Here is a 26,438-nt window from a genome sequence, read left to right on the forward strand (position 1 = left end):
CACGGACTGAATTTAGTGTAGTGATATAAAATTCGATGAAAATGACAGTGATTGGATCTGTAAAATAAATTTTTGATTGAAAATAATTTTGATGAGAATCTTTTGATGCTTAAGTCAGAAATTTGAAACAGATGGAAAAGAACGTACGAGAGAGTTATATATCTTTGAGGATCCCTTCATTTTTTTTATTTATAGGCCAAGATTGGAACCACGAGATAAAAAGATTATGGGAGACCACTTTTTCCGTGGGTATACCTTTGATTTTTATGGACTTGATAGGTGGCGATATTTTACCAAGCACAAAGCTAGCCGTTTTCATTGATTACTCCAATCGAAGTTCTTAGGATCTAATGGTTGATGCGATCTCATTCTATATATGGCTAACTATTTTTCTTAATAGCTACGACTTGGATAGGGCATGACGGTTGACATGACCCTCTCCTGCAGTCACCTGCTTTAATGGCTTGATTTGATAGGATCATGTGGGGGCATTTATGTGGGGGCATTTTGCGGACATCATCAAATACAGCGATCGAGATAAGGAGTGAGGACAGTGCGTCATGCATTGTTGAGCAGTGGACTACGGTAGATGCCTAGATTAGAGCTGATGTTGGGGATTACTTTGATGGTTAATAAATAAGTCAGCGATCGGACATTCCTGAAGGGGGTCGGATGTCGACACTAGGATTGATGGCTGAGGTTAGGAGTCGGTAGCTTGAATATGCTTCAGTGGCTCCTAGACAAAGATACTGGTGAAGAACTAGAGACTAGCATGCAGGTCGGCAGCCAAACGTAGACGGCTAGCGACCGACATGAGGCTTGGCAGTCAAGACAGAGGGTCAGCTGCGTCCAGAAATTGTTTGTGTCTTCGGATCGGATACTAAAGCCATACCCGGAACAACGTCTATAGGGTGTTGGCGTATTTGGATGGAATGGAACCATAGAGTATTTTAATTTGAGGCCAAGTCTTTCAGGAAAGTAGGGAAATGGTGGCATTCCGATTTAGAGACTGACTGAAGAATGGACAGCCGACATGAGGAACCATCGCCTAACTGGGCATTTCGAAACTGTAGGAAAAAGGAACCTCAAGGCACCGAAGGTCGCTTTTGTCTACCTGTCCAGGGTGTTTGTTGGTTTAGTTTCACGAGGAGCGTTTCCCTGCAACGAAGGGACGCAGCCATGCACCATTACGCCTAAATCCCGTCATCCAAGGATGACGTTCAGAAGGAGATGAGGGGAAAAACTTTATTACCATGTCGACAAGCAACCACCTTCCTAGCGCTGTAAATACCTACTCTATACCTTTCAATGTAGGATTAACTGACTAATAAATTTAACATGGGAGAAGTACGTTCCCTCTAGGTGGATGTGTGCTGCATGAGTGGGCAATAGTTGAGATTGCAGAAATTTCTAAAGCTTGCCATATTTGGTTACAAGAAAAAGGTTTTTGATAAATAGTACTCTTACGAAATAATGCATGTTTCACAATGTTTGTTTAGCAAGAACGTGCCATAAAACATTCCTTTTCAATTTTTTGCTTTCTAGAAAAAAAAAAAAATCGAAAAACAAAATTTCCTCCAATTAAACTACCAGAGTGGTCAAAGTTGGCAGGGGTTTGGTCCCATCTTCACCTTAATAAAGATAGATGGAGATCTAATTCTGTAAAAATGTTTTCCCTTCTCTTCCTGACTTGCAGGGGATGGCGACCTTAGGTTTATTAGAATCCGCAATTGGGGCTCTAAGCTTAGCAAAATCCATAAGCTGGACTGGCTGGGCTACCAGACTCGGGCTTGGCACCCTTCAACATCATCAATGCCCAGGCTCAGCTGCTGGACTCGAACTCCACTCTCCTCCCCTTTCTCCATCCAAAAAGCTAACGAAGATGCGTCAGCGGTGTATCAGCTACTCGGTTTCAGATCCGTGCCGGTTTGGATCGCTTTCAGATCTGTGCGGTGGGGGATCAAACGGTGGTTTCACACGAAGGAAGTGAATCCTTCTTTCGCGCAAAAGATACAACCCGGCACCAACGTGGGTTAGAAGATATCCGTGAGGAAAACGGGCAACATCCATCATGAGACGTGACATCACCTCCGTCTCCTCCCATCCCTTTCCCTTCCATTCCAATATACGAATTCTAAAACCAGCACCAGATTTCCACGCCCGCCCTCTCCTTTTCCTTGATGAACCCCCCTCGTCAACACCACCAGAGAAAGACGCTCCGACCTTCTCCATCGCCTTTTTCATGTCCGTACACCACATTCTTCCCTCGCTTCATCATACACTAAATGCCAAGCAAATATGTTTAAGAAACACGTAATAAATATACCTCATTATTAGGTAGAAAAGTAATGACAATTTTATCTCCGTGTTCCCCATCTAAATTCCAAGCGTAAACCAACTTCCACCAACATGAATTAATATCCAAGTCATGATACTTTTTATTATTAATAAAATAGCTTCATAGGATATCACTGAAATATTAAATCCAAAAATTAATAATTATATAAATACTTATAAAATAAATTAACAGCTTGGAAGTCCCTAACCTATGAATATGATGTGCACGTTAGTGTTATGTACCCATAAATAAATTTTGAATATAAAATATAATTAAAATGAATTGATATAAATAAATAAATGGGACAGAATTAAAACATGCCAACAAAAATAATAGTTATTAGTTAGTCGTGTATATATATATATATATATACTGTATTAATTTAACAAATCGGAGGTAGAATGGAATCCAATCACCTGCCGGTGAGCAGAGGGCATCACCCTCCGCCGCCACCTCTGAGTGTACTCCTAAGAGAGGAAGAGGAGGAGGAGGAGGAGGAGAGGTTGAGACCCAAGGCGTTGTAGTCGGAGACGCTGTCCTGGAGACTGAGGAGGAGGTGGTGGTTGGCGCTGAAGCTCATCGACGGCTTCGACACCGGCACGAATGGCGGGTCGGCGTCGCCGCTCAGCATCTGGACGACGCTCCTCATCCCCGGCCGCAATCCCGGGTCCGGGCTCGAACACGCCAATCCCACCAACAAAACCCCCCTCATTTCCACTTCGTCGAACTCCCCCTCCAGCCGCCGGTCAGCCGCCTCCAGAATTCTACCCTCGCCGTGCAATCCCCACACCCATTCGACCAAATTGCTGCACCACCGGGTGCTGCTGCAGGCCGCGGCGGCGGCTGCAGGGTTGCCGTCGCCGTCGATTGGGCGGCGGCCGCAGGCAACCTCGAGGACTAATGCACCGAAGCTGAAGACGTCGGTCTTCTCGGTGGCTCGGCCGGTGAGGAGGTATTCGGGGGCGAGGTAGCCCATGGTGCCGGCGGTGACAGTGGCGTCTGGGGACTTGTCGTGCTCCACCTGGCGGGCAAGGCCGAAATCGCCGAGGCGGGCGTGGTAGCCCTCGTCGAGCATGACGTTGCTGGACTTGACGTCGCGGTGGATCACCTGGCGCTCGCACTCCCGGTGGAGGTAAGCGAGCGCGGAGGCGACGCCGATTAGGATATTTTTCCGGTGGCGCCATGCCAAAGGCGGCGCCTTTGGCTCGAATAGTGCCTTATCGAGGCTCCCGTTGAGCATGTAGTCGTAGACGAGGAGGATCTCCCCCTTCTCGTGGCACCACCCCTGGAGACGGACCAAATTCCGGTGCCGAAGGCTGGCAATGATGGAGAGCTCCGAGAGAAACTCCGCCCTCGCTTGTGCTTCGCCGTCATCGCCGCCTCCTCCCTGGATGCAACGCTTGACAGCCACCATCGCCCCGGTCTCCGGGATGATGCCCTTGTACACGGTCCCGAAGGCGCCGTGGCCGATGATCCGAGACTGGTCGAATCCTAGGGTGGCAATGCTCAATTCCCGGTAGCTGAACTCCCTTGGGGCCTTCACGATCTCCGACGCCGCCGCCAAGTTGTCCCATTTCTTGAGGGCTTTTGCCCGCCGTGCGCAGGTCCAGATGCCGACGCCGGCACAGGCCGCGACGACGAAGGCCCCGGCAGTCGCCACCCCAGCCACGGCGGCGGGGCCCTGTCTGCACAGCCCGTTGCTCTGGCACGGCGACGACGAATGGCCAACGGCGCTCTCGTTGCTCGGCCCCTCGGCGGCGCCGACGGAGACGGACGGCGCCGGGGCAGGCGGCGGACGGCTGGAGACGTTGGGATTGGGGGAGGCAAGCTGCGGCGGAGCTGGAGAGGGGACGGCATTGGGAGAGGGAGAGAAGAAGCTCCACCATTCGATGCTGTGGATCTCGGTGCTCCCCTGGGTAGACCCGGAGAAGCCGACGAAAGTGTAGTCGTCGACGAATTGGCCAAGGTCAACAGGGAGGGAAAGGACCGGATCGGCGGGGCGGACGGTGGAGTAGGAGACGAAGACCTGAAGGAGCCCCACACTGGCGGTGCCACCTCCGGCGCCGCCGTACTCGATCCAGGCGTTGATGAGGTCGCCGCTCTTCAAATCGATTCCAGCAGAGTCCAGATTGGCAGCCTGGGCGGAGACCATGCTGTTGAGGTCCACCCCGACGTGATTGCCGTTGATGTCCTGGAACTCCGTGTCCATGAGGGTGTCGAACTCGACGGCGACGACGGCGGGGGCGGCGGCTCCGGCGGAGGGATCAAGGAGGCCCAGGAAGCCGCCGGGGTCGCCGAGGGCGCGGTCGTCGGATGTGAGGAGGAAGGCGAGGCCGCCGCCGATGGAGGAGGGGTTGAGATTGATGATGGAGAAGGAGAAGAATGTGGAGAAAGGGAGGGGGAGGCGGGTGGAGGGGTGGCGGAGGCGGACGGGTTCCGCGTAGAGGGCGCGGCCGGCGCCGGAGTTGGGGACCGGTAAATCACGTGAGAGGCAGATGCTGCCGTTCTTGAGATGGGCGTCGCCCAAGAGCTTTAAACTCCCAAGCGTCAGCGTCCCGAAGTCGAACCTCGTAGCAGAACCGCCTTCCAACATCAAAGATAATAAGAAGAAAATTGAGAACAAAATGGGGCGGTGGCGCCGTCGCTGTCTCTGCTGTTCCAGCGGCATTGTTAGGAATTCCGGCGATCCATCAGCCGGAGTTCTTACAAAGAGAGAGAGGGAGAGAGATTGGGGCAGAACGTATAATGGAGGATTCTTGGAATGGAAGTTAGGTGAAGTGGAGGCGAGGGGGTTATTGTTGAGTTGGAAAAGGGGGAGGAGGACTGAAGTGGTGTGTTGGTTGGACACTTGAGAGAGAGAATCCAAAGGGAGGTGATGGCGACAAGTGGCGGGTAGGATGCCACGTGTCCCGTTGCAACGGTAAAACTAGAGGGTGATGAGGGCGGTAGGATGAGAGCGGTGCGGAGACCACCGTCCGGTCCAAACTCCGCCGCTCCGAAGATTTTAATTAAACACTAAGCTTTCTCGTTAAGATTTGGTAATGCGGTAGTGGAGATAACGCCCGTTGTAACAGGAGCTAATGTACCATATTCCAGAGCAACTTCAGTCAAACGAGTGGAGAAATAACGGCCGTTACTGGTACGTAGCCGTTGGGATATCCGTGATGGGGATAGGGAGTCGGCGGTGTTAATTGTTCGTGCGAGCATGTGATGTAAACGGGCGGTCGTGGGTTCTGGCGGTCTTTTTCTTCCCTTCTCCTTTCTTGGTGGCCTTTCTATTGGCTACGGGTAAGTAGTAGCAACACGTCATGAACGTCTGATAGCTGGCGGATAGGGCACCTCCATCGCGGGGAGTTGTGATCCTACGTGGCACCATTCCACTGGTTTGATCAACCAAGAGGCTGTGCTTCAGAAGCCAAAACTCACGGTGTTTCGTGCTCCGTGCCCTCTAGATGACGTTTCCCACCGATTGGCCGTGGTAATTCTCTTTTGCCAACGCCAGAGCACCACAGCGTCCTTCTCCGCCCGTGAAGGCAGCGGCCGTTCCGAGGCGGAGAAGGCAGCCTCAGACGGGGAGAGGGAGAAAAAAAAAAAAAAGGAGGGAGCATTGTAACGGGGTCTTTTTTTCTCTTACATGCACGTACCAAACTTTGTCCTCATTCCAAAATCCAAAAACTATTTGTTTATTTACCTCGTGGGTTGGCATCGTTGTTTTGTATCGTCGCCGCTACTGTATATTATCTTCTTTGATAAGGTAAAAAAGATCGCTGTAAAATCTAGCTGTGTGTTTACATGCTGAGTGGTAGCGGAGGACAGGAATCTTGGAGCATCGGCAGTCTTGGAGTGGATTGTAAGCATTGGGTGCTCTAACTTAGCTTTTCGAATAATCCATTCATATGAAATATGGATATTAAAAGGGCCCTTTATATTCCCATGAGCTTTCTTTGTGTGCAATGCACGGTTTGTGTCTGGGAATATATATAACTTCTAAGGCTTGCCTTTTGTGCCGGCTACTGACACTGGCCCACTACCAGGACCATCGGCGGGGTCCGCCCAGGCAGGCCGTCCAACAATTGGGATTTGTGTGAATCTTATTAAACAATGGAAAATTCTTTGTACACAGGTGTAAAAAATCGGATGACATAAAGTACATCACTTCGAATCACATAATCATTATTTTTTAATATATATTTATTATATATTTAATATCTATAATTTTATTTTTAAATTTAAAATTTTAAATAATAAAAATATTTTTTTAAAAAAAATTATAATATTCTGTACTGGTATTATGATATTCTACATTAAAATTATTATTTTCTACATAAAATATTATAATTTTTTATAAAATATCATAAAAAAATATTTTTATTATTGAAAAAATTATGATATCTTATTAAAAAATATTCTTTCTTCTTTATAATATCCTGTAAAAAAATTATGACATCAAAATATCATAATATCGATATAAAATATTATATTTTTAAAAAAATTATTTTCGTAAGCAAAAAGTAAAACTGCAGATATTAAATACGTGTTGAAAAATAATAGCTACACAAAATAATGCACTCCTAATTAGATTTTTGCACCACGAACGATGTACAAAAAAAAAATTTATTAAATAATATGACCGACGGTATCCTTCGTAGGCAACTCAATACTTCTTTTTCTTTTTTCCTTTTAGAAATGGGACGTCCATGCCGATGGAGTGCGCGAGTTATTAGAGAAACAGTTTTCCCCTCAAGCTACTTGCCAACAGCAACGAGCGGACCAGACCCAACCATAAGCGTTTGGAAGAGAGTATGGCCATGTCAGGCCCATCATGACTATTTTAAGTCTCAGAATGTACTCTGTATCCAATTTTTTGTTTTGTTTGAACGAACCGAATGTGCTCTGTATCTTACAAGGATTAGGTGCAATATAATCCAAGAATTATAGCTGTCGAACGAAGGTAGGATCATCAACCTACAATCAAATTCAGATTAAGCCAATGTTTCGGCCAGAATTTCATATTACTGATATTAATAGGCCCATCAACAGCCCAAATTAAGCTCTGGCTACACTTGTTTAAGCAGCTGGACCACAGAAATAAATAAAATTGATCATTAAGCCAGACCCATGCAACTTAATTGATCATGAAGCACAATATTTCAGCCATTTGTAGTGCTTTACAATTACCAAATCCTTTCTCATTTTATCTACTATATTGTTTTTGTTTTTGTTTATTTTTATTTTTTTCGGCTTCCACCTTTTTCTTGTATGCTGATGAAGCCATTACTTAACACAAAGCAGTATCCCATCAATGGTTAACCTCACATGTAAATGAATAATACCACTTGCAACCTTGAAGATCCTTGGCTCAACAAAAAGGTAAAAAATTGAAATAACACAAGTAGCAAGACAAATGATACCAGACGGTGAATATGGTCATGACCTGACTTCATGGTGCCCTGTGAATGATGGAATTTTCCTCCAACAAAATGAGAACGGAATCTAAGATATTGATGGAGCCCTTCATGACAGCTGTTCATAATATACCTGCCAAGAGTAAGATGGTCCGGATCACCGACTAAAATTGGCTTAAAATATACATTATCCCTTGAGACAGACAGGAATTGATGGCTAACCAAAACAAGCAACAATATGGCTGACCTTTCAGTAGAACAAATTGATGTCACAGAACATAACTAGAAAAGATAACATCACCGTGCAAAATCTTGAAAGCCGTTGATTTTGTTAGCACGTGATAAAGCCCCAAAAAGACACTTGGTAGCATATAATCCTAACAAGATTATATATAATTTTGCAAGAGATAATCAAATTATACTGTTTGTTTCATCATTTTCACAGATAATACTGCATTATATATAATACAATATTATCTTAAAAAAAGATAGTCTGATTATCTAAAAAAAAAAGTGACTATATGATTATATATAATTTTACAATCCTGCAATCTTACAATAAGATAACTTAAAGATCAAAATACCTCCACTAAAATAAATTAAAATATATATTAAATAAATTATGGATAGTCCCAATTGGTGAAAATAAAAAAGAAAACATAATGACTGGTTCTGATTGGTGATATTATCAAAAATGGTTTAGTCCCAAAATTAAATTGTTCCTGTAAAAAATAGACAATAATCAATAAATAAGAATGGAAATACTGTAGGAAAATTAGCTTACATTCCATGCAATCTAAATTGTATCCCAAGCACTGCAATGTAGGATTTTCTGTTATTTTATAATAATATTACTGCATATACTAAATACCACAATGTAAGATTCTCTATTATTTTATCAAATAATCATATTTCTTCTACAATCATATTACCATAACAACATTACCTATGTAATACACCAAATGCCCCCCAAAGGTTAAAGCCTATCGGGGACCACCCAAGCAGCAAATAATCGAAAAATAAAATTGCTGCATATTTATCCAACATCTTTTGCAAAACAAACTGCTGCATATTTATGTTTAGGCAGGGCAAACCCGTTCAAAATATGCGAGCCCACCAGACATTGTTTATCCTTCTGCCCTGGCAATTACAGTGGTATCAACAGCAACTACCTGCCATCATTGCCTTTTTCTGCTGGTTTTGTTTGATCCAGTTCTTCCTGTGTTTGGAGGATGAGTGGCAGCGGAGCAGTGATTTCTACCATCTGTGAGGACAATACGTCAAGGGAAGAATAAGCACAGTTAACGCCATCTGATTGTAGAGAGGTCTGGAGATGAAAATTTTATTAAACATTCCACTTTAGTATCTTTGGCTATCAATTCGACAATTTCTTGGATGTTCATTTTTGAAATATTTAACAAAAATTTACAAGCAACAAGCTTCACCCATATTTGGGATTTCTGAAATTAAGTATATAGCAAGAGAGAGATGATAGTATGACCGACAATAAAGTGATCATCAGACAAAGAATCACCAAGCAAATATTAAATGGAGATGCAGCCACTGATATGCTTTAACAGATCTTCCTTTTAATGATGAGAAATCAAAGAGAAAATTAAGACAATTATTTAAGTAAACATAAACATATTAATGCCCATTGATAATAAGACAAATAATGGCTTCCGAAGTAATTCTGATGAAAATTTTTTCCTTAGGTATACAATAAAAAATTTTAAACCAACAAAACCTATCCAGCTGGTAATTGATAACACCAAGTTTTGCCCGAAATTTTAAAAGTATTAATTATGACTATGATTCAATAGAAATCCAACCAGTTGTTTCAATATTTAAATTACCATTATTTTCATTAAACATGCTTACATAGACACATATAAAGACAAAAGAATAAGAAGTATTTTCTATGTGGCATCTTTGGTGAGAAACACTAATAAGGATTCAGCTTATGCCACAGATTTTATCAGTGAATTTTAAAGTTCCACTCCAGTCTTATTATTACCTTTCAATTTAGCAAATAATTAATGTTTTGGTCTACATAGGAATGTTTTTCTACTATAGTATAAAGCTAATGAGCTGCACAAAAAGAATATATGGAGCTGATGATTTCTAGATCATTATATAGTCATATGTAACCTAAACTTACACTAAAATATAGAAGCCAATTTGAAATTGTCTCCGTACTATCTACCTACTATTACCATACAAAGTCTTGCAGTATGGCTTCACCCATAAGGCACTGCAACTCTCAAACAAATGATGCACAACAAGCACTGCATACTAAGTTTCTGATGTACTATATTTTGAAACTATTTAATTGTACTAAAAGTATGTTTTTGCAAATGCTATATAATCCTCACTGTGCTAGTCTTGCACTGAATGCATTCAAGAGATGCATGCTTAATTTTACACTTACCTCGTGTGTGGTTAGGTGATGAAGAACAAGTTGATGTGCATGCAAGAAATAGCCAGAGTCTCCAGGTACAGATTGCACTGGTTTTAGATAACCTCTAACAAGAGGGTAACAACAGTAAAAGCAAAGCTAATGAGCTAAATATAAAAAATTACAGGAGGATGTAAGTCCAAAAACAAATTCTTTTAACATAAATGATCATATGCTTGTCATTAATTTATTGCTGGCATATATAGTTGGAAAGAGCCAAGGGAATTTTAACAACTAAAGCTCTTATTCACACAAGCAGTTTGCAGCATAGTTGCCGGAATAGGGAGTGTGTCACAGGAGCAGTTACAGCACGAATATAGGTGCCAGGAAGTGAATAATTTACGAACAGTTGACAGAAGTGCTTAGGAAGCATGTGCAGGCTTGAGTTTCTGAAGAGTTTCCAAAGCAAGGATATTACCCAAGGTAGAAGTTTCCTGCTACGAAGTTTCGTGGTGGCCTAAAAGAAGGTTCCACGTGAACAGTGACAAAAGCCAACCATCAATATTAAAAACTACTCGTCATAATATAAAAGATAAAGAAAGTTGAAATTGATTAACAAGCCTTGATATATGGGTTATAAATCAGACTCTCAACAATTGATTATCCTGCTGAGGTGGTTTGTGAGGTGAATCAAAGGGCTGTTGGCAATGATACAATATCTTTGGTTATCTGGTTCGAGATTGCATTGTGAAATTATGAACACAAAAATAATCGAACTTGATGTAATATTACATGGTGAATTGACTAGTATGATTATCACATTAACTTGATATCTTTTCTGCTTAGAAGATGGGAATGTATTCAACGATAAAAAAAAGCAAAGAAGAAATCGAAGAAATCAAAGAAGAAATTATAAGATCATTAAAACAAATTGAAGAGAACAGAAGAGATAGTGGATACGGTTCTGTTAAAATGTTCAGTCCAATTCAGACCATGCATCATAATTATCAAACTGCAATTCTCCTTTTTCGAACATCATTTTTTACATGAAATTCCCATTATCATATACAATCAAGTAAAGTTTAAATATGTTGAGTTTTATGAATTCAGTGATGTGTCCATTTTAGATGCACCTTTGACGTCAAACACCAATGAAGAATCTACAAGCAGAAAAAAAATAACCAACTTATTTTATTCCAGAGTCATGGGGTTGTTAGTTTTTTTTCCTCAAGTGGCATATAGCAAGCTGGTAAAGCTGGGGCCCAGAAAAATGAAATTGACAGATTGATTATACAGAAAGAGCACTACATAGAAGCCCCTAAAATTTGGCTATCACATTGAAAATTAAGGAACTTGAATATTGGTTACTGAAGAGGTTTCTATTATGTCAGGCTATTATGAAGCAAGATGACCTACCCATCTTCTGCAAAATCATCATCTCTAGGATCTGGCTCAAAGGGTTTAGGACACCCACCAATACCATAAAGAGGATCACCTGTTTGAAAGAAAATTAAATAAATAAACCCAAGTATTCACAAACTTTGTCCATTAACATGCTTTGGAAAAGTAAGCCAACAATGGTTAAACATCTGATGTAATACCAAGCACTTCAAGTACTGACAAAAAAAATATAGATTCATCTGCCTCTGCAGAGAAGATAGTGACCATAAATAAGTGTCTAGTCAAAATATAGTTGACATATAAAAAAGGTGAAAATGTTAATATCTGTGATATATAATACAAACTTTCTCCATTGTAACTCTTATGCCATATACTTACAGATGGTAACAAAAATCAATGCAGCATGTGCCTAATGTAACATATTGTCTATTAATTTTATTAATATATCATGTCTTTAAGGCATTTCTGTACTGAATACCCAATATGGGCATATAATGCTTGAACTCGAATGCTACATATGAACTGAATTAGGAAGTCATTCAGTGCTGATCTTTCAGCAATCTTGTTTACATAAAGATCACTGTAGCATATGTTGGAAAATGTTCTTATTAATACCCTATTATCTATTAATTGTTTTAACACATTGTGAATTTAGGACATCTCTGTACAGAATACCCGATATGGGCATATCGTGCCTGAATTAGCATGCCACATATGAATTTAGTTAAAAAGACAATCAATGCTAATCTTAGGGCAATCTTGTTTACATAAAATAATAAGATCCAAATAAATTCTGACTGCCTCACCAAAATAGTTCCTTTCAAGATGCTTTATCGTAAATTAAGTAATAATCAACTTCATATAAACTTTATAGAGGACTCACCATTCAAATTGTCACTTAATATCCAAATTCTAGTTGTTAAAGATCATCTATTTTGTACAGAACAGCTATCAGTCATAGGCACAATAATTAAATTGAGAATCACGTGCTGGACTTTTTTGTACCCAAAAGAATCTTCCTGTATCTTGGTGATTCTAAATTAACAGCCATGCCACCAGATTTAGTGAAAAATGGTAAAGCCAACATATCAAAAGATTATGTGATGAGAAAGTCGTTCGTATGCCTATTAGCAGGAGTGAATGCTCAAAATCAGCACTCAGTACCATAATTGAAACTTAACAGTTTCGCGATAATTATTTCCAGTAATGACATCTTCATTCAATTACTGAGATCCATTCACTACATCTCAATGATTTTTTTTTTAAATGTCAACAACCCCCAAACACATATATTGGAATTCTATGTCAAACTATTTCATATCACCTTGCTGGTTGATATGAAGCTGATAATTGGTTCTAAAATAGGACTTCAATGTAATGAAATGAATCATGATTCAATTACCACTGAGGTTAGTGCATTACCTGTAAGTTGCATCCCGGAACTTAACCAGGTTATGGTGAGAATGAATAACAGCTATCCAGTGCAACTCATGTAAGTAAAACATGTTTAATGCATTTTTAAGCTAGTACTGCTAATTTATTCTAAAATTTGATTAGATACTGTTGTGAAAAGATATTTTATATTTTATATTTTCATAACTGTTCTTATTCCCCTGGGTTACTATGATTTATATATGCAGATATTTTAGATGTTGCTTTAACTTGCAGATACTGTCAGCAGATAGACTTGTCACTACATTACTGGCTTTGAAATGTCTGACATCTCAGATCATTGCATATGGCACTAAATATCAATATTTCAATGCTCGGACCATATCTAATAACAACCATAAGGAGGGCTAAGAGAAAATATTCTATATCCAAATGAAAGTGTCACTGAAGTTGAAGTACAACGTGGTAATAAAAAAAGGGGAGGGGGGGGAGGTTGGGGGGCCAGAATTAAGAAAAACATGACTTATCTGGCTATGTAATAGCATTTTCATTTAGCAAAGTAGCTATGCAGAGGCTTGAAAATGAAGAAATACATAATCACTAGAAGCAACTGCAGGAAGAAGCACATAGACCTATATGGCCAATAGCATTTTCGTTTCACAAAGTCGCTATGCAATTTCATATTTTGGTCAGTTTTTTACCTGTACGGTAAATGTTCGCACTCCAATTACAGTGGCTCACTCAAAAACATCTCAGGAATCAGGACAGGAATAAGCACTGCAGAAATCACATATCGAACCATATAAAGTGTATATAAAATTTCACCTAAAAGTGGATGATCAATGGATGCAAGGTGAATGCGAATTTGATGTGGTCGTCCAGAATGAATCTCAACCTATAGAAATCAATATTTAATCACAATACATAATTAGCAAGTAAAGAAGAGCACTGTGGTTCATATAACAAATCATTGTTAGAATCAAACATATGATGCCTTAATGTATCTCAGATATAATCAGCATATAATGGCCAAGATCAAGAATCAACTGCTCCATGCCAGACTCAAGTTTCAATGTCCTCCATAATTTAGATAGAGACAAGTCTAACATTTATATCAGCTTCAGATTTTGAAGAGCATTTAAAGGAACCCAACTACTTTTTTGCATGAGTGATATCAAGAAAACTGAATTTCAAGATGTTCCATGACAAACAACGATCTTTCCTGATCCACCAAAAATAGTTGATGCTAACATTAATTTAAAGAAAGAAACGGATAAGAAATAATGATCCTAAAAGTAGATAACATGAAAAGCATGATTATAACTCCACATAAGTGACTGTAGCAAACAATGATGTTGGAAAATAATAGAATAAGATGAAAGCAATGAATAGACAGGAAGAAATCAATGATGCATTGAAAAACTAGCCAATAAGAATACCTGAACCAATGTTTGATTTCTTTGGAGATCTCTTTTGAGAACATAAACCTTGCTCATAGCTGGCTTCCCTGGTTAGCATCAGATATAGCACAAGAAATAAGTCATATGAAACAAGAGGTAAGCATCGAGAATGGAAGCAGTTAGAGATATTCCAGATGACATAGACCGTAGATAACGATGTTTACGAAAGATATATACCCCCATCCAAAAGATAATGGTAAAGAGGACAGAACCTGATGAAGACGCAACATAAAGCCCATTTGCTACCCCTGGATAGTGCATCACTCCAATGGGCTGTTTGATTACAACCTGAAAGGTCCAAGCAACCTCAAAACTCGATAAGAAAACCCTTGAAATACTTTACAATCTTGAAATTTTCAAGTCTAGAAATGGTATTTTACTCTAAATTGTAGTTAAAGGACTAAATGATAGGTCAATTGAAGCAGAACCTTGTCCTAACCTCAGTTGGTAAAGGGGCAAAGTCTGTTTGAAATGTGCACCAATACATGGCAGACCAAACACAATCTCCTCATCATAGATGGACATGGTGAAAAGGAATTAAAGATCACTCTACCAACCAGTATATCAATCATAGGAAAGAATAAATTACCATAAGGCAACACCAGTTAGCTGGACAGCTCATGTTACTAACTGTTAATTTTTCTTACGTATCAAACTCCATCATTAACATCCATCATCCGTTTATTCTTCCCACAAAAAAAAGGGTCAATAATGGGGCATAAATCTAAGTTAAGTCTCCACACAGATTCCACAACCAGCTGCCATTCTGATATCAACCTTCCAAAATGCATATGTATCTATGTCATAATTCCTAGACTAACCAACGACAGAACTATAGGTGTCTCAACATTATTTAGTTATTCAAAAATATCTTAGTTCACCAAGCAATTCATGTCCAAACTGGAGACATAGAAGCATCAAGATGGAGCTACATAAACATAAGACTAAGAATTTTCTCAAAAAAAATAAACATAAGAGTAAGAAAGAAAATGTAAAAAATGAAATCAGCTGCTTAAGCTCCACACAGACAAGTAACCAAATTAATTAATACTTCAACAAAAAAAACCTTGTGGTTTTGCATGTCCATTCTGTTACCACTATGCCATTCAAGAACAATAAGTGTTTTTTAATGAAAAATGTTACCTCATTGTTTTCGATTAACCCAGTGACCAATGTGCGATAGAATTTTGAAATTCTTCGCATTCCAGACTCTCCTTCACATCTACAAGTTCAGAATGCAATATAAGAATAGTAAGTAACAGAGTAAACATTATGCTCAAATAAGAGAACCAACATTTCACAAATAAAGAAGCCAGAGAATCAAATCTGCTGAACCTGTTTTCTACAATATTTTCTGTGCCCTTGGCAAAATAAGCTGCAAGGCAACTTTTTGCACGCTTTGTCTTGGCGCAAAGCAATATACCTTGCAGACAGCATGAATACATATGAAACCATGTAGCAAGCCTTCATACAAAAGGTAATCCAAGAAAAAGATACATGAAAGAAAATATTATAAGCCAGAAAAGCAGAACAATAACAAAAGCAAGCAAAACAGTAGCAAGAATAATAATAATAGTAGTAGTAGTAATATAAGCCAGGAAGGGTAAACTCTAGTAGGAAAAACATGCAGAGGCACATGACCAATGCTGCCATTGGAATGCAAAAACCTTTTCCCCAATTTACTGGACCAGCCCAGTTACTAATTCATCTGTAGCTACGACACATTGCCCTTTTATTCCTAAAACCAGTCTTCCAAACTCATGTTCAATAACCTGAATTCTATGTAAACAACTACACATTATAAAAGTAAAATTGGTAAAGTGAACAAAGGAAAACAGATGCTATATATCCTTTATGCCCAACATGTAGCGCAGATATGGCTCTCTTCAAAAGGATCTTGAATATAGCATTTTGTCAAATAAGACATACATTATTACATCTCAGAAGCACATGTGGCCCTTTTTTAAGAAAAAAAGGCATCAAAGATAGAAGCCATTGACAAAAATGATAGAAGTCATAGGACAATGCTATATAGTCAAGGGTGGGGTGGAGGGAGGGGAAGCAACAGACACACACACACACACAAACACAAACAGGGAGAGGAGGGGGGATGGGGGGGGCGAGAGAGAGAGCTGAGTCAGGTCTTGCTAATGATGATTTGTTTGAGGGCATTGTGTTAAGCACTTGGGAAATGTGACGGTATGTTGGATTCGATACGAACAGAACACTCACCTGGAAAGTGGTAAGAACAAGTAATATCAGGTGTAAGCCTCTTAATTCTCTCTTTGTTGTCAGGATTTTACAAACTTCTCCCTAAACACTAGTTAAATATGTAAATTGTACTGAATACATAAAAAATTCATTAGTTGGGCTACATTTTCATTTTTGCCCTTCCCAATGAAGTTTGGAATAGCTGCTTATAATCCTAGTATGAAGTCAAGGAGGGTTGTAAAGATGAGGATCCTGACAAGATATATACATGGAAGATAAGATGGAGGACCCTATATACCTAAAAGGTCAAAATGATTGCAAGACTTGATCTATTTTGACATGGTCTCATCATCCTATGACTTAGCATGTAAGAGTGTATACACAAATAATAATCTTGGAAAAGGCAACGGTACATCTTGCATGGATAAGTTAAAATGAACCTGATGTTCCCCTTCCCAAGCGATGAACAGGTACAGGATGTGCTTGTTGGGTAGTATGTTGTTTGGAATAATCCAATGTATTGTTTCTCCATTCTTTCCATCGAAGTTGCATTAAAACAGTTCGTTGTTGGAAGAGTCCCCCAGGTAAAACTTGCAGACCAGAAGGTTTGTTTAAAGCAACCTGGACACAATAATAAACAACAAGAAGAAGAAGAATCAAGCAAAATTAAATGCAATGCAATTAAAAAAGTTCAACCAGCTAGTTGTTAGATGTGTTAACAATCAATTAAATGGTTTAGTCTTAGTGTAAAGCAACGGACATACCCAAGTGATTTGGAGGTCTATACTTGTCCATCATAGAATTCTTCATGTAAACCTGTTGTAGCTTATTAGTGAAAAGTTATTCGTCATCTCCCACCCCAAAACCAATGGCAAGAGAGGTATTGCATGGATGCAGAATAACCATGTGGCATCTCCTCTTCCTCTTCCCCTTCTTTCACTTATCCTTTCTTTGGTTTCTTCTTATTCTATGGGTCTGGTTATGTGGCATAGAGCTCTGATCAAGGGGCCTCCTTTTTTGTTTTAGGCTTTTTTTTTTCAAAATAAAGGTTAAAAACCCTAGAATAGGTGTTGATTGTGATTTTAGCTTCTCTGCATCCCTTCTTTATTAAGGGAGAGTGTTGAATGTGTTAGATATCAAATGTAATAGTCCAAAAAAAAAAAAAAAAGAATTTGTGAGATTTTCATTATTGTGATGGACCTAAACTCAACTAGATATTCGCAGTTGTAGTTGTGACATGCTCTCTCCCTCTCTCTCTCTCTCTCTCACACACACACACACATATATATATATATATATATGCATATATACATACATTCATACATACATATACATATACATATCACTCTATTCCAATAGAATAAAGAAAGACAAGAAATGCATGGATCTAATGACCATGCAGCACATCCTATACCTTTTTGTTCTCATTTTTTTTCTATTCTTTCACTTCCTCTTTACTTTCTGAAAGAAGAGTACCATATAAGCCAATCGCAAGAGTTGCGATGAAACTTTTCTTTGTAATTTTTCAACTCATATAATGACATTTATGAGGCATTGATTCATCATTTTAGCTGCATCTTATTATGTCTAAAGATAATGATGAACCCCATAGATTAGGGCAATGATTTTAGGAGACATGAATGGATCATGCTAGTGAAATCTAAAATCCTAAACTTCTAATCTTAAACATTCCTGATCGTAGGAGCATTGAGTTGGAGATCAATATTCCGGATAGATTGGCAAATCCTATGTATGCTCGATGGAGAGGGTGGCAGATCTCACTAGCCACTTGTGTATGGGATACTAATATAAGGATGTAGGTGCTCATTTGGAAAATGAGTCCACTGAATTGACTCGATGTAAGAGAACATCTTATGGAAGCCTTACTTGCATGTCAAAGATGGTTCTCTAAATGGAAGTTGTGCAAGTGATCCTTAGACCTGAGACCACTATAAAATCTTGTGCACATAAACCCATATTTTGATTCATACTCAGGCATGGCATTAAGACATGTACGGAGTATTCTGGATATGGTAGAGTGTGTATGAAGGTTGTGAGTAGGTCAACATAAAATCGATTACTCCTAATAAGAGAAGATCGCATCCTGTGTATTCTCAATCCTAGATGACTCGGAAAAAATTTTTTGGCCAAAAACAGGAAGAAAATTAAAAAGAGTTTCTAATGCTTCTTCATTGGAGTCATCACTGGTTAATTGAAAATCAATATGAATATGTATTTAAGTTTGATATGATTCCATACTCATAAACATATTCAGGGTGCAGAGATGATCGAAGAATTGAATTGCATGGTAACTTACCACTGAATGGTATATTTGATATTTTCATCAAATTTCATATCTTCTGGGCAGTCATGATACGTTGCTAGACGTCAATCTTGACTTATAGGTTTGATCGAATTAAAAAGTTTAATTCGATCATCAATTAGAAAAGGATTCTAATTGTTGAACTCAGATTAGCTCGACTGGACCTTAATCGATTAGATTGGAATCTAATCAAATTAGGTCAACTTGCATCCGGACCTATTACTAACTAGATGTGGAACTTAATAGGTCACACACATATAAAAATTGGCCAAGGACCTTTTTGAAAAAAATTGATTGAAATTTTAGATTCAATCAGGGTTCCAATAAGCATGATAGTATGTGTAGAAATCCTAGCTTCTTTGGAGATCAATTTGATCTCATCCCTTGCTAATTAGCTAATCCAATTTGGTGGGCATTTGGGTCAGCTCGTGCCACCTGGAAGCAGCCCAAATTGGGGTGCCACATCCCATGTTAACGCCAATTATGAAAAATCCAAATTGTGAAGGACTCTTGACGCAAAACAGGCTTTGCATGCAACAAGTGTTGGCGTGGGCAGAAAGAGGAGTCCTTCTGGCATGGGATTAAGATGCGTGTGATAGCTCATATCACCTTCCATCTTTTGGTGCACATCTCAAAGCATGAGATGGGTTTTTTCTGAAATTTTTTAGGCAGAGAAAAATTGGAAATGAGAAGGGTCTCTCACGTGCGTGCGCAGAAGCATCGCGTCTCTCCGCATTTTGGAGAGTCCTTCTGAACAAATGCTTTCAAATTGAAACAATTTTTTGTGATAATGTTCCACATTTAATAAGCTATTTTTGCTGATTTTTTTGAAATTTTTTCGGACTTATCAGATGGCTAAACAGACGCCAAAACTTCCCTCGCGCACGCGCGCGTGGTGATCAGCACTCGCGTGAAGAGGTGCAAAGATAGCATCCTTTCGTGAGAATTTTATCACCATTTCAGATTTTTTGGAATCATAAACGAGTCCCCTATCCACGTGGATTTTTGTGGATTTTTTTGATTTGAGAAGAGACGTGAAAACATCCCTTCTCTGGTCGCGCACGCAGATGAGGGTGCTGATCGACGTATCATTGATAAAAATTCTTCTACTTGAAGGAACTCTTATCTCTGATAATCTGATCAGATAGGCCTCTTGGATGAGACGTGTCCCTCCCTTTTGGCATCCCTCTGATGGCTATAAAATAGTCGGGGTGTTGAATGTCTGAGGTATTCAGATCGAGTTTCTAATTTCTTTCCGTTGCTCTCCTTTTTTTCTTACAACCTTAGTTTTAGGACAAGACTTTGGGATTTAAGACAAAGCCTTATCTGATCTAAATAAGGGTTGTGAGGATCCTAAAGAAGGAGAATCAGAAGTCCAAAGAAGGTTCTCAAAGGATCAAGTCAGGTTCTTAAAGAAGCCTGATCGATACAGGGCTAGTCGAGTTTTGGAAGCTAGAACCTTTGAAGCAAGGAGAAAAAGAAACGCTGTCTTTGGTTCAATTTCCGTGTGAATCATCGTTAGAGGACAGATACTTGGATGCCTTGTAAAAATCGAGATTAGCACTACAGGTATGCTTTTTATCTAAGTTTAATTTATTGTACTTTGATTATTATAGTCAAGGATTTCTGGACATTAAGGTTTACGGTGCATCGGATGTTTCAAATAAAAAATTTTAAACAACTAGTCCTTCCGTTGTACCACCGGAACCCAACACTTTCAACTTTCCTTTACATTTTTCTTTTATCTCCATGCTTGCTAAAACATTATGTCATTATTTTTTGATAATTCAACATACCAGGGAGCTTTTTCAGCTTTACAAATAACAGTAACCATACAAGAAAATATTCACGTAGAAATTTCAAATTTGATGAAGAATTTACCTAGTCAACAAAAAAAAGAATGAACAGGACTATAATAGCAAATTTATCAAAATGGGAACACTCTTGTAAACTGCAGAGAACTCACCATATCATCATCTTCATAAAGAACTTCAAGCACGTATGGTGCAGATGGCTCCTTCCAAGGCAGACGATGATAAACCACTTTAGAACCATCTCTACAAGAAGTTGAACATTGTAGCTCATTAATAAAACACAAAGTTGAGAGCCAGAAGTAACAAAATCTATCTTTCGATCAACAAAATTAGGATCTAGCCACATAAAAATAAGTAACAAAATTGATTAAAAACAAAATTGAGAGTTAGAAGTAACAAAATCTATCTTTCAACCAACAAAATTAGGATCTAACAACATAAAAAGACAGAGAATAACAATCCTGAAATGTTATTAGATTACACGAGATCATACCGATTCCAAGAGAATTATAAAAACACAGAAACACTGCAGTAACAGTCAAGGTTTACAGCATGGTAAAGTATCTTGTCACAAGCAAATAAATTATACCAACAAATGATCGTTACATAGAAATTATATGCATCACGAGCAAAGAGAAAAAGAAAAGCAAGAAGTTCACATAACAACCTAAGAACCATGGAAGGATCGGTTATCACTTCTCCGTCGACGGTAATCTGCAAGGTAGAAAAATGAAAAAAAGAAAAATCTTACCATAACACGAAAAAGCAAAAAAATAAATCAGTAGGATCATCGTAAAAAGGTAGCAGACCTGGCCATTCTTGATTCTGTGAAGCCAACTGTTATACAGGTCCGAGGACCAAGAAAACCAACGCTTAGCCATCAATCCAAGAAACGGAAAGACATCAGAGAGAATTGGGAATCGAAGCGCCTGCTTACCCTTGCAACGGCGCCGAGTTCTTGTACTTCGAGGAGTAGAAATCGATTAGGGTGAGAGCTGTTCGAATTGAGAAATAAAGAGAAGGAAGAACTCAGAAAACAGCAAGAAAAAACAAAAACAAAAGGAAAAGAAAAAAATCGTGCAAAGAGAAGGGGTGAGGAAAAGGGGAAAAAAAAGAGAGAAGAAAAGAAACCAAAACTTGGGGATTGGACGATGTCGGTGTAGGACAAGCCGTCGTTGAACTCGGGCCACGGCACGCCGAAAGAGTAAAGTGGCGGCTGTGCCGACGGCGTCGGTGGCGGCCATTGCTTCGACAGCGCCGCGGCGGTGGCGGCCGCCATCGCAGAGATTCAGGCAACGGTAACAGAGACCGAAACCTGAACCCTTGTTGGTTTCGGGTCCAGAACCTAGGACTCGTTTGGTTCGCAGGAAGTGGAAGGAGAAAATGGCAATTCCCGACAGGTGAAAGAAAGATTTTTTATTTAATTAAAATTTTAATAGAAAAAAATTAAAAAAATTATGAAAAGATATTTTTTATGTTTTATAGAAAATAAAAATTTATGGAAGACGTTGATTTTGGGATTTTTTTCTGGACGGAAATTGATAATTTTTTTAAAAAAATATTTTTTAAAATCTATGATTGATATTGTATAAAATATCAATAGATGATTAAAATAAAATATTAAAAAGTAACATATACTAAGATCTTCATTTTTCTCTCTTACAAAAATAATATAATATTATATAAATATTATTTTTAATATTTATATAAATATAATATAATATTTATTTTAATATATATTATAATATTATAATATATTAATATTATATTAATATAATGTTATATTTAATATTATATTTATATCTATATTAATAAATTTATTATATTAAAATATTAATATAATATTACTAAAAATATATTAGTATTATATTAATATAGAAAATTATTATGATCTAATATTATATTATAATATATTATCATATTTATATCAATATAATATAATTATTTATATAAAGTTTGTGAGTAAAAAGATATGGCTCTATATTTATTAAGGATATAATAGTTATTTTATAAATTTTTTAAAAAAAAAAATAGATGCTCAACCCATCATAAACCATTCTGTAATAAAATACTTTTTCATGATTAACCAAACATGTCAAAATCACCTAAAAAGTTGATTCTTAGTAAAAAAAGTTCTTTCTATGAACCCAATAAGTCTTTAGAGACTAATATTTGTAACCCATTTGCCGGCCATTGTTGGAATTTTCTCAATTAGTTCTGTGATAACCCAACCAAGCCCAGCCCGGCCAGTCGATCAAAGCCCAAAAAAAAAAAATAGAAAAAAAAAAAACAGAGCAACCGGGAAGAAGACTCCCGGTAGGAGTCTTCTTCTCCGACGATTCCCGGGCAAATTAGGACTCCTAGGACCCCTCGGAGTCCTAGGGTCCTCTATAAGAAGATCCTCTCCCTCTTGAGACCGATCATTGGCTTCCTCCCTCTCTCTTTCTCTCCGATTTCCTCGAATTAGAGCCGCGGACACCGTTCGATTCTCGCCGTAATTGCTCGCCGGCGAGGTCTCCGGAGGCTGAGGTAAGTCTCCTTCTTCTTCCCTTCCTTCTTCCCCTTCCTCCCATACTTCTGTGCGCGGCTGCCGGCGACGAGAGTCGCCGATTTCCGAACGGGAAAGAGACCCTGTTTTTGAGCTTTTTTTCTTTGGATTTTCCGACGCCGGCGATCGGAATTGATCGCCGGCCACGCCCCTCCGTAACCGGGGGAGTGGCCCCCGTCGGCCGTCGGCCTCCGCCGCGGCGGTCGTGGCCTGAACGGCCTGGCAAAACATGGGCCACGCCGGTCCTCTGTTCCGGCGTGGGAAGAACCAGGAAAAAAAAAAAAAGAAGAAAAGAAGAAAAAGAAGAAAAAGAAAAAGAAGAAAAAGAAAAGAGAAAGAAGGAAAAAGAAAAGAAAAAGAAAAAGGAAAAAAAAAATTGAAATTGATGAGAGAGAGAGTTTCTCTCTCTTCTCTCTCTTCACTTCAGTCTGAACCCTGACTTTCTCTCTCTAGAATTAGACTTTCTCTCTCTACTTTCTCTCTCTAAAATTCTCTCTCTAGATTATTTCTCTCTCCTAAGATTTCTAGAATTTTGAGAAGAATGACAATGAGTTTAAATGATCCTCGTGATGGATTTTTGATCCGTGATCGTCGGACGGTACACCGACATCCACTTTGATCAGATCAAGTATTTTTAGATTTTATTTCTCATGATCTTATTGAACTGTCCACATGATAATCTTAGCATGATTTGATCTGATCGATCGAATTTGTTGAATCATATTGTCTGAAGAATTCAAGATGAGTTTTCTCTCTCTACAATTTTCTCTCTCTAAAATATTCTCTCTCTTGATTGATTCTCTCTCTAAAAAAAAAAGTTAGTGAATGAAGAAATTTCTTTTAATAAGCCTGATCTGATTCTAATGAAGAACCCTGATCCATGATTGTTAGACAACGTACTGGCACCCACTCTAATCAGACCATGAATCTTTAGATTTGATCATCCATGATTCCGATCTAGCCATGACTTGATTTGATCACATTGATTTCACCAATCGAGATATTGGACCCATCGTAATGTTGGATTGTGTCACCTGATCAATTCGAATTGAACCTCATGAATTCTCTCTCCTCTGATTTTCTCTCTCTACTTGATTTTATGAAATCGATGAAGAAACCTTGGTCCTATCACTTCGAATCCGATTTGATCTGATAGTCAAACTTTGGATCGTTTAGGTCCTAATTAGATTTTGATTAGATGAAATTAGATGATCGGACCCAATCTAAACCGTTGAAATATAGAATTCGTATTCTTTCTAATTATTCAAATTGATTCTGTATAGGATTGTGGATGTTTGATCATGGGATATCGCGATATGATCTACGAACAGAATTTTTGGAAGAAAATTTATAGAATTTTATGGATTTATTGGAATGCGTTCGAGGTAAGTAATGTTTCACCTTTTCTAGATTCATCGGCAAATTATAGTGTATTCTTCTGAAATGATTTGTGAAATGATGCATGAATTTGGATGAATGGTATTTTTGTTATGAAAATATCTTATTTAAAATGTTATGATGAAGCATGATTGAATATATTGATTTCATGATGCATTATATTGATTGATTTCGATACTACATGATTATATGTTTTATTATCGAAATTAGAATATGAAACATGATTTATGAAGAATTATGATATAAGAAACAATAAGAATTGACAACCTGACTATGTTGAGGACCCCGCCAACGGGGGCATATACGTTGGCAATTGACTGTCCTGAGGATTTATGTCGCCAGTAAGACCAGCGACATGTCACCAGATAGACCAGCGACAAAACCGCCAGTTAGACCAGCGGTTCCAAAGGACTTGGCTGCCAGATGATTCGCAGCCCACCGCAAGCAGATATGCGGTATTATGACCCTGCCACAGGGATAATGTGGTCATAGCTCATGGTTGACGAAAAAAAAAATTGAAGAACAAAAGAAATTGAAATCCCGAAAGAAACTTGAAATTTCGAAAAAGAAATGAATTTGGCATGAATTATATTGCATAATTGAAATTGATTTCGAATTGATGAACTCTATATGCTTATTTTCTACAAATGATTATTTACTTATATGCCTGATGAAATCTGTTGAGAAGTGATCGTTGCTTACTGAGCTGTCTAGCTCATTACCTCTTATTTTACTATTTTTACAGATGTTGAGGAATTAAGATGATACAAGATATGAATAGAAGAGTGATCAGAAGCAGAATCTTCGTACTTTTATTTTAGGTTGGAAGGCTTATTGAATTTGATGCAAAGCCTTTGAATTATTGTTGAATTTATTGAGATATTAAAAAAAAAAAATTTATTTAACTGTTTGTGAAGATATCATGATGAGATGCCTTGCATGCTTATAGGAAAAGTATTCTATAAGTATGCGGCGGTTGCCATGACCCTCGACTCACAATCTCGGGTCGGGGGCGTGACAAGTTCGTTGTTCAGTTTCACCACCTCCAACCTTGTAACTAGCTTATAACCCCATGCCATGCATGGAATATAATTTTTTTCAAAAAAAAAATTTATTTTATTGATTTATTAATATCTATTCTATATATTTTAAAAATAATTAAAATAATAAAAAAATATATTGTGGATTATAAATTATTTATCAGCTATTTTATTTTTTTTTAAATTTAAGATTCTTTGTAGGTTTCTTGCTATTGAGCTTCTCCTAAAATCCTCGTCCTCTTCCCATATTGACATTTGTTCTACTCTGCTTTGCTCTTAGCTTCTGGAGCTCGCTCTCTCTTCTCCGTTCTCGTTGCTATGGCGGAGCTCAAGAGGCTATCAGAGAGTCGGAACCTCATCCGATCGAACGTGTTAGCACGTACTCGTACATCCATGGTATGCATCTCGACTTTGCTCTGAAGGCCAATGCCGTCTTCGAGGACATAGTCGGCCAGTAGTTCGCCCACAATGCCATTAGCTTCATCCTCCAGCTCATCCATGAGGATAAGATCACAGGCCGCACCATCCTTCTCATCGGTCAGTTAAGCACCAATAAGACAACTGTTTCCATAGGCCTCACCAAGTTTCTTGACCAGGGGACCTCCTTCACTGCTATCTCTGGCTCCAAGCTCTTTTTCCTCTCGAGATATCCAAAATCGAGGTCTTATCCAAGCTTTCTACCTGCTTTGCTCTTCACCTTTGGAGCTCGC

General features: G+C 38.7%; 2 protein-coding genes across 7 annotated transcripts; both read right to left on the bottom strand.

Moving 5' to 3' along the window:
* Positions 1–1,493: 1,493 nt before the first annotated feature.
* On the bottom strand, positions 1,494–5,956 carry LOC105057073 (L-type lectin-domain containing receptor kinase VIII.1). Its single transcript, XM_073248836.1, has 2 exons — positions 2,755–5,956; positions 1,494–2,281 (listed from the first exon to the last, which is right to left on the bottom strand). The coding sequence occupies exon 1, from the start codon at positions 5,004–5,006 to the stop codon at positions 2,775–2,777; it is 2,232 nt and encodes a 743-aa protein (XP_073104937.1). The 5' UTR covers positions 5,007–5,956; the 3' UTR covers positions 1,494–2,281; positions 2,755–2,774.
* A 1,674-nt stretch (positions 5,957–7,630) lies between these two features.
* On the bottom strand, positions 7,631–22,120 carry LOC105057071 (RNA pseudouridine synthase 5). Of its 6 annotated transcripts, none has more exons than XM_073248376.1 (15): positions 21,880–22,120; positions 21,680–21,737; positions 21,552–21,579; positions 21,410–21,456; positions 20,895–20,985; positions 17,046–17,226; positions 15,730–15,817; positions 15,538–15,616; positions 14,607–14,682; positions 14,374–14,441; positions 13,760–13,829; positions 11,558–11,636; positions 10,175–10,268; positions 8,916–9,007; positions 7,631–7,876 (listed from the first exon to the last, which is right to left on the bottom strand). In XM_073248376.1, exons 1-15 carry the CDS (start codon positions 22,019–22,021, stop codon positions 7,651–7,653), a joined length of 1,419 nt encoding a protein of 472 aa, XP_073104477.1. In that variant the 5' UTR covers positions 22,022–22,120; the 3' UTR covers positions 7,631–7,650. The 6 variants fall into 6 exon arrangements, 3 of the variants coding, with proteins under 3 accessions (XP_073104477.1, XP_073104476.1, XP_073104478.1); XM_073248375.1 differs by having other exon boundaries at positions 21,874–22,119; XR_012136696.1 differs by having other exon boundaries at positions 7,633–7,876; positions 8,838–9,007; positions 21,874–22,118.
* Positions 22,121–26,438: the final 4,318 nt, after the last annotated feature.

The sequence above is a fragment of the Elaeis guineensis genome, chromosome 14, assembly GCF_000442705.2.
Source record: "Elaeis guineensis isolate ETL-2024a chromosome 14, EG11, whole genome shotgun sequence".
NCBI classification, from domain to species: Eukaryota; Viridiplantae; Streptophyta; class Magnoliopsida; order Arecales; family Arecaceae; genus Elaeis; species Elaeis guineensis.

Coding starts and splice junctions, on each gene's coding strand:
- LOC105057073 (XM_073248836.1), bottom strand. CDS start 5,006: ATGCCGCTGGAACAGCAGAGACAGCGACGGCGCCACCGCCCCATTTTG.
- LOC105057071 (XM_073248375.1), bottom strand. CDS start 22,021: ATGGCGGCCGCCACCGCCGCGGCGCTGTCGAAGCAATGGCCGCCACCG. Junction 21,580..21,679: donor AACTCGGCGCCGTTGCAAGG/GTAAGCAGGCGC, acceptor CCTGTATAACAG/TTGGCTTCACAGAATCAAGA. Junction 9,008..10,174: donor ATCACCTAACCACACACGAG/GTAAGTGTAAAA, acceptor TTGTCCTCACAG/ATGGTAGAAATCACTGCTCC.